Source organism: Marmota monax, unplaced genomic scaffold (genome assembly GCF_021218885.2).
Source record: "Marmota monax isolate L192 unplaced genomic scaffold, Marmota_monax_Labrador192_F-V1.1 WCK01_AAM20220418_F8-fsc00132, whole genome shotgun sequence".
In the NCBI taxonomy this organism is placed as follows: domain Eukaryota; kingdom Metazoa; phylum Chordata; class Mammalia; order Rodentia; family Sciuridae; genus Marmota; species Marmota monax.
The window spans coordinates 6,227,894-6,241,173 of NW_026695199.1; the positions used below are offsets into that span (position 1 = coordinate 6,227,894).

Here is a 13,280-nt window from a genome sequence, read left to right on the forward strand (position 1 = left end):
ATAGAAATAAGAAAACTATTTCCTTCTCTTATTGCTAAACTTACTAAGATCCTGACTTTCCTAGGTGATCTCTATTATCAATAGAAAAGATCTATGCTGCAAATTAGTGATAAGAATAATTCTTTTGTCTCTCCTCCAATGCTTCCTCTCTCAAAGAATGCATTTTAGACTTAAAGCAATTTTGCCTCACCACTCTGGAGTAAAAATATATATGTAATTTTCAGAAACCACTGATCTACATTCTAATAATATAAGTCATTTAACAAAGTTCACCCTTCTTTCACAATGTTATAGCTAACACTGAACCCAGACTTTTCTGCTTTTCCCAGGAGCCAGTAAAAAAAGATGAAAACTCTATCACTGCTTGTATGCATCTTTGTGCTGAGTGCTTGCTTCCCAGTAAGTATCACCTCATGTGTCAATAACAAATATTTAGTGTGTAGATTTAATAGAGATTTCAAGAGTTACAGTTAGATAGGACCAAGAAGTTCTGGCATGCTGTTGCACAATGAAGGTGACTCTAGATAACAATTATGTACTACTTATTTCAAAAAGCTACAGGAAAGGATTTTGAATGTTTCCACCACAAAGAAATAACAAATGTTTGAGGAGACAAATATATTTACCTCAATTTAAATAATAATTGATGTACACACATATTAAGATATCAATATTGCATAGTACCCATTAATATGTACATTTTTTATTCTTTCTTTTAATTTTTTATTTGTTTTAATTAGTTATACATGACAGTAGAATGCACTTTGGTACATCATATATAATAGAGTATAATTTCTCATTCTTCTGGTTATACATGATGTAGAATCCCACCAGTCATAGGGTAATAATGTCTGATTCATTCTATTTTCCTTCCTGCCCCCATACTCTCTCCCTCTCTTCACTCCCCTCTATCTAATATTAAAGTAACTGTATTCTTCCCTAACCCCCTCCCCACAATATGTACAATTTTTATACTTTTATGTGTCAGATAAAATAAATAATAAATAAAGTGAAATGAAAGAAATTTTTAAAAAGTGTTACAGGCAATTTATATGTCCAAAAGATCAAAATATATTGTTTTCTGTGAAACAAAAGAAAATATTTCAATTAAACACAAGGAAACAATTTCTTTTCATCAATATCTATAGAGTACCAACTGTATAATGTATGTGGTAAGCTCTTTCAGAGATGCAGAAAACAGATCTTACAGGCCTTTAGGCCTTGATGTGGAATATGGTTTTTTTTTTTTTTAAGTATGTCAGGAAACCTTGAGATGATACTCCCAGAGTAGTTACATGACTCAGGATTCTAGGGAGAAAACAGATGGCAGGGGACAAAAATTGAGATTAAGAGACTAGTCAGGAAGATATGGTAGCGGTCCAGATAAAAGACAATGGAGATTTGCACTAACTATCAGCACTTAATATAAAAGATGAGGGTATATTTAGATATATTTTGGTAATTGATTCTACTGTACCTTCTGATGGATTAGGTATGTGGTAAAAGAAAGAAATGATCAAGGAGTCCTCTTTTAGACATGTTAAATTAAAAAATGGCTATTAGACTTCTATATTAAGATGTCAAGAAGGCACTTGGATATACATTTTATGAATTTCAGAGATAAACCAAAGGTAAAGTCCATAGTTTAAATATATTTAAAGTTATAAAATCCTACAAGATCACCTAGGGAGAAATTATAGGAATTTTGGAATGGATAGAGAAAATGAAGGAACCACAAAATGGGACAGGAATGTATGGTTTCCAAAACTAAAAGAAGAATACAAAGTGGACCCTGTCTTTAAGACATTTAGAATCCACAGTGAAAGCAAGATTAAAATTAATAATGATCCCTGGTGATATATTCTATAATAATAACCATAATTCTCTCTATCTATCTATCTATCTTTGTGTGTGTGTGTGTGTGCGTGTGTGTGTGTGTGGTGCTGGGGATTGAACCCAGGGCCTTGTGCAAGTGAGGCAAACACTGTCCCAACAGAGCTATATCTCTAGCCCTAACCATATTTCTATCTAATCTACTTTTAAGTAGATTAAAATATTTACTGTGTGTTTATTTACTGAATAAAGTAGGAAAACCCCCAGAATATTATGATGGTAGTAAAAATATAGAGAAGGGAGGGGAACTGGTAGAGTGGGTAAAATTTACTCTTGGATAATCTCATAATTCCCATTTATCACATAATTCTCTTCCCCCACCCAAAACCTTCTTAATCTTTTCCCCTAAATCCTAATGCTAATTTCTGTAATTATAACAGAAAGAGTGTTCAACTGGGCTCAGAAATGTCAAATTAAGCTCATGTCTAAACTGACCATCCAGATTAATCTTCAGCAATTTAAAATCTGTTTATAGAGCTCCAGTTTCCCTATGTACAAAATATTAATAACAGAATATGCTTTAAATATAAAATAATATGATCTCTTCTTATATACTAGTTGATAAGGCTATAAAGTCTGAATATGCACAATTATATCCACTTTTTGATAAGTTTGCTTTTAATAAGAAACTCCTAGATATCAAATATTTCTATATTAAAAGAAATGGTGGAACTCCAATCAACACAAATCATTATTTTATTGTAGAATGACAAAATCTGGGTTGTTATTTTGAGGAGGCCCTTTCTGGTGCTTCCCACAAATCCAAATACCTAATGAATCATCCTTTTCCCAAGCTCAGGTTAAATAAAACTCTTCAAACTGTCCAAATATCAAAAAGTTTATAGAGAAGGAGTTTCCAAATAACTTGAATATATAAAAAGGTAGCACAGAATTGATTTGTTGAATCCTCAGAATATACAGGGATGTAGCAGAAGTGACAGCAACCCACAGCCAAAGATCAGCCCAAAGTTCTAGCAACAAATGACATGTGGAATGATTTCAGGGAGTGGATAATGTGGCTCCTCTTTTCCAGATGCCTCAAAGAAAGATTGAGGGGATATATTCTGGAGTCTGTTATATATAACACTTAATATACTGCTTCCTTCGTCACTAGAAATTGATTACAGGTTTTCAAATGGCCATAAAAATAGGCTATTAACATCAAATGCAGAAATTTAATGTGCTTTCTAGTTTCCAGTATATGTCATCTTGACCTTGCGCTCATCTATTCCCCTTCCATTCTGAATCTTTTTCTTTCATGACTAATTTTTGCCTCCTTTTCCTTTCTTAGAAGAGTTTGCATTACTCCTGTTATTTTAAGAATCTGCTGCTTCCTCACTCCTTCTGGCTCCAAGTGTCATGTGTCTGTCTCCCTTCCCCCGTCCCTTGAGTGCACCTAACTCTCTACCTCCTCTCATTTTCTCCCACTCCTCTGCCATTAAAAATGTGGTTTGCATACAGAGACACATTCTCTTAACTTAATTTCTCTGGAACTCAGTTTCCTCATCTATATAATAAGGATGTAGATAAGGATCTAAATAAACTTGCATTTGGAATTGGGCCTGACAAAAAGTTAAGTGTTATATATGAGGATTTTTAATAAAAGTAAATCACAGATAGAAACAGGCAGTTAAAGATCAATATAGTTAGTGTGTTCTTCCTAGCACATATATACTTACTATAAATGCCTGTACACTTCAGTCATCAAATTTCCCTAGATTCAATTCAAATTAACAAGTTCCATCTATTATGGCTATCTGTAACTAACAGTAATAATTGATTAATAATAATTAATATATTTTAAGTAAATAAGTCAAACTGGTCATTTGACACAGGTTCTATAGTAAATTAACATAATTTATGGTATTTTAATTAATTTGCTTTCATCTAAAAATGCCATAGGTATTATTTGGTCACCTAAAATAAAATAGCTGAAACTATTTTACAATGTAAGTAAAATACTATTAAATGCTAAGATTTTATTCAAAAAGAAATTATTTATTTATTAGTCATTATCAATTTTATGAGTTCCTTCATTCAATAAATATCTAGTGAGTATCTGCCATTTGCCTACCGTCCATTGTTCTAGGAATTGGGCATACAGAGATGACAAAACAAAATCCTTCCCTCATGAAGCAGACCATCTAAAAACAAAATTAACAGCATAAATATTTCAAAGTATTGAGGTCATAGAATTAGACTTGGGTATGAAATTTAATTTGAATTGTTTCACAAATGAGTAAACAAAGATCTAATCAGATTAAGTGACTTATCTAGTCAGTTATTTAAGGGTGGGCACAAGACAGATCCAAACTTTGGCAATATGTTTCAAACATGCTCCTCCAAGACCTGGGCATTCTTCTTAGTGATCACTTGAAAGGGGGAGAGTGAGCTAGTGAAATGTGGGGCTGGGTGAAATTAGCAAACTAATCAATCACTCGATCTACTGGTTATCCAGTCTCTAATCCTAAAACTTCACAAATACTGCTTATTCTATGGTCAACAATGAAACTTTATTTGATAGATCAATGGACTTTTTAACTTTTTGCACTTTCTTTTCTGTAGTTCAGTGAAAGTGGAAGAAAGAATCGCAAATCACATCACAAAAAACATATTCAACAGTCACCTAAACTTCACAAATTACCACATTGTTCTGAATTACCATCCCACCAGAATCAACTCAGTAAAAAGTATTACCATGTTCTTCTACACAAATTATCTAAGCATAGGCCTGAACATTCATATACTAAGTGTTCAGTCAAAAATAACACTGTGGTCAACAATAACAATTCAGAGATCACCACCCAAGTACCATCTTTGAATTCCATATCTCCTTCCATCAAAATTACTACCAATTCAGGTGTGAGACCTCCCACTCAGAATGCTGTTATTACATTTGCAAGAGAAAATATCATGACTGGCTCTTCTGTAGCTACATCAACATCACAACCTTCTTCAGCTCTGCCAGATACCACAGCTTCCCCACCTACATCTTTCCCAGCTACAACTCCACAACCTTCTTCAGCTCTGCAAGAGACCACAGCTGCCCAACCTACATCATTCCAAGCTACATCAACACCACAACCTTCTTCAGCTCTGCAAGAGTCCACAGCTGCCCAACCTACATCATTCCAAGCTACATCAACACCACAACCTTCTTCAGCTCTGCAAGAGACCACAGCTGCCCAACCTACATCATTCCAAGCTACATCAACACCACAACCTTCTTCAGCTCTGCAAGAGACCACAGCTGCCCAACCTACATCATTCCAAGCTACATCAACACCACAACCTTCTTCAGCTCTGCCAGAGGCCACAGCTGCCTCACCTACATCTTTCCCAGCTACACCAACACCACAACCTTCTTCACCTCTGCCAGAGACCACAGCTGCCCCACCTACATCTTTCCCAGCTACAACTCCACAACCTTCTTCATCTCTTCAAGAGACCACAGCTGCCCAACCTACATCATTCCCAGCTGCAACAACACCACAACCTTCTTCAGCTTCACCAGAGATCACAGAAGTCTCACATGCCACACCTAATTCTTCCCCAGACACTGTTGCACCTGAAACTTCTGAAACTACAGCTGCACCAGTACCCCAAACTACTCCTCCAACCACTAGTCAAACTGTTACTGTCACACAACCAACTTCATCTCCCAGTCAAAATATATATCTTCAATTTCTTGCAGGCTTACGATATTGGTTTAATAGAATTTTTGATCATTTAGAAAGGATTCAGTAGTACATTATACATTGTGAAGTGTTCTATCAATTATAAAACATGATTTATGAGTACAGAACTTTCATCTTTAATTTTACCATGAATCCCAAAATGAATTTATAATATTACTTAAATTCTAACTATTATCACTAATCCTTGAATCAAACTATTTTTCCACATGACCTATTAATGTCACAAACCACCTCTATCTCATAAACCAATTGCATATCTAGGATTCAAGATCACATTTTAGGACCTACTGAGGGAACAGAAAAATCTTTAGATAAAAAGGACAAATTGTGTAGGTCATCTACCATTCACTCCCCTAAATGTTGGAAACTACAATCATTACTTTGTACCACCAACCATGAATAGATAAAACTCTTTCTACCTGAACAAAACATCTAAATATCAATATATTGATACATATATGATTTATCTTTATATCTATCTTTTATATTTCCATCTATATTCATCTATCTATACAGACTTATTATATTGCCAATTAAGGACTAAATCCTTTACACAATCATTATAAGTTTTAAATAAAATTTCACTCCGCAAAATGTGAGCTAGGAAAAGGGAAAGATTTGAAAAGAATGAAAAATGAAATCTGGCAGCCAAGCACAAACCAACACTCCAACACTTCATTTTTAAGAGCATGTAATTGTTTAAGCCTTATGATTGACACTGTCTGTATTACATCTAATTTAATTTAGATCTAAGGTATTTGATTCTAGCTTCAGTGAACCACAGAAGAGTGTGTTGTATATACACAAGTGACATATAAAAATTTACTATTAATTCAATTAATTTACATTAAGTCAATATAAGATGTGCTTGACAGTAGAATTTTTTTTAATTTAGTCACACATTTGAATGTGTTTAAAAGTAAACCTTACTGCCCTAGTGCCAAGTTTACAAAATTGTCTCTGAAAATAAACCCTAACTTTAGTTGGCAGAAGAATAAAAATCACATGCTTGGAATATAGAGATAATGTTAACTTGGGACATAGAGTTATTTTTATTTTCTGTCACTACAACTAAGAAATCTGGTGATTGTATTTAGATTTTTTGCTCATTAATAAAGACGTCACATGGCAATTATTTTCATTGTGTATATTTGAAAGTTTTTCGTCTTCCTTAGGCTCTGAGACTGGTGAAAAGAGGTCTAAAGAAAAATTTACATTCTCGTCAACTCTTGCACTAATAAGCCAAATGACCTGGGTCCTCAATATCTCTGAATAGAAAGTGTTTTCCATTCTTCAAACAAAGTGGTTAATATACTTACATTAACTTTATTTTAGTTATTTATGTATGTTTTCAATACAAATTTTGTGTTTATCCTATGCTTTTCTCTCCAACGAATAAAGACCTCATACCTCTTGCTTACCTCTGTTCTTTCCAGGATCATTTTGGAGCAGTTTTATGACATTTGGGATTATTTAAAATAAGAATAGCAACTAGTTCTTTCCATGGGAATATTTCTTGGTTTTAGAAATGGCCAAGATATGCCTTCTTGAGGCTGAAGCCTACATCAGTATCACTATAAACTAAAATATATGAGTTGGAATTCTAAGTATATGGAATGAAATGGAAGAAGTGAAATGGATTGGAATGGAATGGAATAAAGTATTCATAACATTATCCTCAATGAGGACTTTCTACATTACAACAAACATAAAATTCCCTTGCCTTGAGCAATATTAGAGAAAGCAAAGGGAAATTAACTGGTGTAAACCTACAACAAAAGTGAATTATTTGGTTTAATAATTTATTACTATTGACTTTTGCATATGATTATCTGTTTTATCAGTATAAAGAGAGGATTAAATAATTATGCAGTTTTCTTTTTTACTAATATAGCTTGTGATTAGTTAATAATAAGAGAACATCTATCAATTCAATACAAAAGGTAATATCTTAAGATTAAAATTGATATTAAAGCTATTTATGATAATCTATGCTGAGGTGGAGGCATCTCTTATTGAGTCTTCTCCATTGAGATTTCCTCAGAATTTGGGACTTATAGAAAGAAGATGCTAATCACTCCATGCCTTCACCTCTAAATTTACCTGGATATAGAGATAGTGATCTCACCAGATTACCACTGATACAATTTCAGGAGGCCCCCTTCAATCTTTGGTGGGTCCAAGTACCTACTAGTTTTCTGTTGAGTCAGAAGAGCTGGTCCCGAATTGTTTATTAGAAGTCAGGTTATTCCCTGTTAGGGATGCAGTCTTTTGTGCCTTCTGATAGGATAGAGTGTCATTTGGCCCTACTGAATAAAAGCTCCATGTATCCAGTGCTGTCAGATCTATTGTGAGCTCCCCCATGTATACTTCAGAGAATGCGTAGTGTGGCAATCTAAAGTAGAGGTATTATAGTCTGTTTGATGTGGTGCTGGGTGATCCATGAGAAGGGCTGTGTCCCCTCTAGAATAAATGAGTCATTTGTTGGTGAACTTGTATCTGAACATACAGGGTGGAGGCTGGTGTCTGTGGGATGGTCCTCTGTAAGCCACTTTTTGTGGCATACTGCGAATTGTGTATGTGTGAGATTCTCTGCTGGCTGCTTAGTTTTATTCTTGGGAATTGCCTTCTGTCAGTTGGTACATCTGAATTAGAATTGCATTAACTGGCAATTTCAGGACTCATAGCTGTAGACCATCCTAGAGGTGCTGGGACACATAAGCTACTTTCCTGATTGCTATGATTTTCTCATCAGCCAGCACTTGTTCCTCAGCCAAGAGGCCCAAGTCTGCATGCTTAAGGATGCTGCATCTGCTGGCTGTTTCTGTTGGCTATTTCCAACTGCTGTGGAACACTGAGCAAATGTTCCCCCTTGCAGGAGCTTCTTTATAGCAGCATAGAGCTTGGTAGCCATCTGCAGCTGTGGGGGTCTATGAATGCAGGCTTTCTGTGGATAGATTGTGGAACAGAAGACTCCACCCCAGCTGATATAGATTGCCAGGATACCATTCTGTGACTAGGATAGGGTGTTATTTGGCCCACCTTTGAGCCCCCATTGCTGGATGGCAGTTGTGAATCACTACGTGCTCACCCACCTCCACTGGAGCTTCTTTGTAGAGGCACTATCTAAGCACTTGGTGGCTGTCTGCAACTGTGGGGCCTGTGAATACAGGCTCACTGTAGGTAGTCTGTGGCTCAGAAGACTCCACTCTGGCTTCTGTGGATCATCAGGATTTTACGTATCATTGTAATAAGAGTAAGGTATCAGTTGTCTTCACCTGAGTTTTGACAGAAGTTGTGGAGAGTGCTGAGTTGAGGTTAGTACTCCACAGCAGTGATTTGTTCTTGCATGAGCTTTATCTCACTCCCCTTTACCACAGTGGTGGGGAGATGGTAGCAGCCTTCGGCTAATACAGATACTTCTATGAGTTCCTTCTAGGTATACTGAGACATGTTTGCACTCAGGTTTTATTTGTTACTAGCTGTAGGTGGGGAAAACCTGTATTAATTTAAATTTTCCTAGGGAGGCTTTCTAGCTGTGGATGCTACAAAATGGCTATCTTGTCCAGAACAGCTTTCTGCCCACATTTTGAGCTAAATTATGTCATCTCCTCCACTGTTTTTGCTGTTCTTGTCTTATTTTAACATGTTCTGCTCTTCTTTCCAACTGTTGTTAAAGAAGAAAGCTTATAGGCTCTTCTTATCCCTCTTTCTCTCTTTGTTACCCCTCCCCCAACCTTATCCTGATCAAAATTCAGGATCAAGGAAATTCATCTTTATTTTATGCTCAAGTAACCATGTTCCAAGTCCCTCCGAGTTTCAAGCTGTCAATATTGTGTTTTAAAAGTATTTATTCTGTCACCCACCTCTCTGGTCAGTTGTTCTTTCACTGCTTTATTTCTGAGCTTTGGAGAAATTGAGGGCTGCTGCTTAAATCCACTCCACCATCTTTCAGCTATCTGTACTTGCTTTCTGAATATGCCCCACTTACACTTTATTTTTCCCTGGATTGATGGGTGCCCAAACTATGAGTCCAGGCCCAGGAATGAGACTGTAACAAAAACTATTAGGAAGTTCTAGGTGATTGGAGATGGAGCTGCCAAATTATGAGTTTACAAAGTGGATAAAAGTTAAGGGCACTTCTATTGGAAATTGGTGGTCTGAACTCAGATCAGTAGTGCAGCTGACAGGGGACAGAATGGGGAACATATCAAGGTCCAGTGGAAAGTAGTAACCCTGCAACATTCTACCACAAGGTCTGTGTTACCTTTCCTATATTAAGAAGAATATGGAGGATAAATTAAAATGTCCCAGGTGGAGGTCTGTGCCTGCACGGGCTGGTGGCTCGGGGCGTGGGGCCCGGCGCCCGCAGCCATGGGGAATCCAGTTATCAAAATGACTCCAGAAGAACGAACCTGATAAACCAGTAACAATGGAAGAAATTGGGAAAGTTGCCAAAAAGCTAGCATCCCTCACACCACGAGGCTCATCTGGTGTCACAGGTTAAAAAAAATCCTTCATGAAGAAGAGAGACCTTAAGCAACATGATGGATTCAGAAGCTCATGAAAAGAGACCACCAACCCTTACATCTTCAAAACAAGACATCTCACCTCACATTACAAATGTTGGTGAGATGAAGCATTACTTGTGTAGAGGCTGCGCAGCTTTCAACAATGCAGCCATCACATTTCCCATTCAGAAGATCCTTTTTCGTCAGCAGCTCTATGGAATCAAAACCTGGGATGCAGTGCTTCAGTTGAGGAGGGATGGATTTAGAAACTTGTATCGTGGAATCCTTCGGCCATTAATGCAGAAAACCACCACCCTGGCACTTATGTTTGGTCTGCACGAGGATTTGTCTTCCCTTCTCCAAAAGCACGTCAGTGCCCCAGAGTTTGCAACCCGTGGCGTGGCGGCAGTACTTGCAGGGACAACAGAAGCCATTTTCACTCCATTGGAAAGAGTTCAGACATTGCTTCAAGACCACAAGCATCATGACAAGTTCACAAACACTTATCAGGCTTTCAGGGCACTGAAGTGCCAGGGAATTGGAGAGTATTATCGAGGTTTGGTGCCCATTCTACTCCGTAATGGATCCAGCAATGTCCTTTTCTTTGGTCTTTGAGGTCCCATTAAGGAGCACCTGCCTACTGCAAAGACTCACAGTGCTCATTTGGTCAATGACTTTATCTGTGGAGGTCTACTGGGTGCCATGTTGGGATTCTTGTTTTTCCCAGTTAATGTTGTAAAAACTCGCATACAGTCTCAGATTGGTGGAGAATTTCAGTCTTTCCCCAAGGTTTTCAAAACAATCTGTCTAGAACGGGACAGAAAATTGACAAATCTTTTCAGAGGTGCCCATTTGAATTACCATCGATCTCTCATCTCTTGGGGGATAATCAATGCTACTTATGAGTTCTTGTTAAAGGTTATATGAGAAAAGTCGTTGGTGAAGTGCCATGTATTAACTAAATAGACCTAAGAATGTAGTTTGGTCTTATTCCTAATTGGCTCAAATATAAGTTGGTGTCACTAAGTCCCGGCTGAATGAATTATGGGCAAAGTTAATTTCCTTAAGCCTCAACAACAAAAATAAACAATAAAAAGTTTCAGTAGGAAAATTTAAGGGTTTTTTGTTGTTTTTGTCATTACTCAAGAGCTTTAGGCTTGTTGTCTGGTAAATAGCTTCTGTCTGGTGACCTTTCACAGGGTAACCAAACAGTGAAGATATGATTATTTTTTTCCAGAACAGCCTGAAGACTTCGTTATTGAAACATGAATGCCTGTGACCAGCCAGTGAGAATGCTCTAGGGCCCTGGGACTTCTCAGGCTTACTTTGTTACTCCATTTCTTGCTTCTTGGCTTTCAGAAGCACTTGCAAAGGGTAGTCTTCATTGAACTCCAGCGTTTATGTGTTAGACAAAGGAACAGAACAGAGAAGAACAGCTAATTAGGTGTAGGTGTTTCATGATGAATTGTTGGTTTTAGTTTTGAAACTAAGCACCTGTTGGGATCGTGATTGTCCAAACTGCCTGTTTAGATGTGGTAGAATCAAGCATCTAATGAAAGTTTTGCTTTCTAGCTTTGAAAGTTTTCTCTTTAATTCTGACTATGATCTTAAGCCCTTCCATAATATCCTTGTGTTCATTTTACTGATTTCTTTGCTAAAAGATGGAGGACTATAAATATTTCATGCTATTAAGAGGTCATAAATGCATATGGATCACACTCTTTTATCTTGGTTTCTTTAACATTATTGGTGCCAACTTAGCAGAGGGCTTTGACAGTTTTCCCCCCTTGAGTAGTAATATATCATATTCAAGCATCCTGGTCTCTTGAAACTACTTTTAAAAGATAAACACTTCCATAAAAGATAAACACTTCCATATTAACTGATCCCCATTTTTTTCCTGCTTTCTAAATGTTACAGGGCTCAATGGGGAAGCTCAGGATAGATTTTGCTCCATGGTATTAGCAGTCTTTATTTTACTTTTGGAAATAGGGACATCTTAGGATTTGGGCATTTGGGGAACTTAGTTCTACCAGTGTGACATTAAAACAAAATAATTTAAGAGCATATGATCTAAATAAAGACATTAGAAGGCTTATTTTGAATTTTAGAGCTTGGTATTGGCCCGACAACTACTCGTACCTTATTTAACAGATAAGTTATTTGTTAAAAGAACCAGGAAATATTAGAACTTTTTTTCGAGGTAGATGAAACAAAATGACTCTAGGATCAATTGAAAAACTAATGAAACATAAGGAACATTCTAGAGAAGTAGCTTATGAATCCTTAAAAAAAATCCATTTGTAAATATTATATAGCTTTTGCCTCCCAATATATGACATGAAGAAGTGGGTGGGTTTGGGGGAGGGGGTTTGCTTTGGTTTTTTGCAGTGCTGGGGATGAAACCCAGGACCTTTTGCCTGCTACACAAGTACTCTGCCACTGAGCTACCCTTCTCACCCCCCCTCCCCCGCTCCCAACCTACTTTGAAAGGTTTTTTGATACAAATTTTTCATTTTTCTGGGTAATATGTGCACATACCAACCAAAATAAATCAGGGCCTCATCTAGTAGCTTACTCAAAAGTTTTTGTGGACTTATAGTCCAAACAGTCATTTACCTCTAAACACAGTGTGGCTGGTTAAATCAGGTGACCATCCTTCCAACTGTGAAGGGTTAGGGAGCACATTAAATATTTGCAAGGCAGTAATGGAATTAAATAGCTTTACAGCAGCTCTGCTTCATATTTTTGTGGTAGATACAGCAGTTCAAAGACCAAGGTACAGATGTGAGGATTTCAGAAAGCAAGAACTTGACACCAAATAAATTTTAAATAGCTTCCCTTGGCCTACTGAGTCAGGATTTAAAGGGAGTATCAGAAGTGAATGGAGACGGCACTCCTGACCCCCAGTCACGTGTGAGCAGAGGTGCTCCGCACATGGAGCAGCCCCTGGCCTTGAAGACACCTCCGGGCCCTCCATTCTGTGGGTCTTTTTGTCTTTACACTCCACACAGGGGAGAGATTTAAGTTGTAAAACATTTTTGTGAAATAAAAGTGATACGAGAATTGAAAGTGCTTTGTTTTTTTTGTGTGTGTGTCTCAAACGTGACATTTAAAAACAACATTGTTAATGGTTTTAACTCATTTTTAAACTTGTCATTTTTACAGCTCTTGAAGA

The 13,280-nt window shown here is 37.0% G+C and overlaps 1 protein-coding gene and 1 pseudogene across 1 annotated transcript; both read left to right on the forward strand.

Moving 5' to 3' along the window:
- Nucleotides 1–345: 345 nt before the first annotated feature.
- On the forward strand, nucleotides 346–5,640 carry Muc7 (mucin 7, secreted). The gene is made up of 3 exons (XM_046428735.1): nucleotides 346–399; nucleotides 4,459–5,293; nucleotides 5,429–5,640. The coding sequence occupies exons 1-3, from the start codon at nucleotides 346–348 to the stop codon at nucleotides 5,638–5,640; spliced, it is 1,101 nt and encodes a 366-aa protein (XP_046284691.1).
- Nucleotides 5,641–9,997: 4,357 nt separating this feature from the next.
- On the forward strand, nucleotides 9,998–11,213 carry LOC124082274 (mitochondrial nicotinamide adenine dinucleotide transporter SLC25A51-like; annotated as a pseudogene).
- The last annotated feature ends 2,067 nt before the right edge of the window (nucleotides 11,214–13,280 follow it).

What these genes read in the sequence shown, in the direction of transcription:
- Muc7 (XM_046428735.1), top strand. Translation starts at nt 346, where the DNA reads ATGAAAACTCTATCACTGCTTGTATGCATCTTTGTGCTGAGTGCTTGC. An exon ending in TGCTGAGTGCTTGCTTCCCA is followed by an intron (nt 400 to 4,458) that starts GTAAGTATCACC and finishes TCTTTTCTGTAG; the next exon opens with TTCAGTGAAAGTGGAAGAAA. An exon ending in GACCACAGCTGCCCCACCTA is followed by an intron (nt 5,294 to 5,428) that starts CATCTTTCCCAG and finishes AAGTCTCACATG; the next exon opens with CCACACCTAATTCTTCCCCA.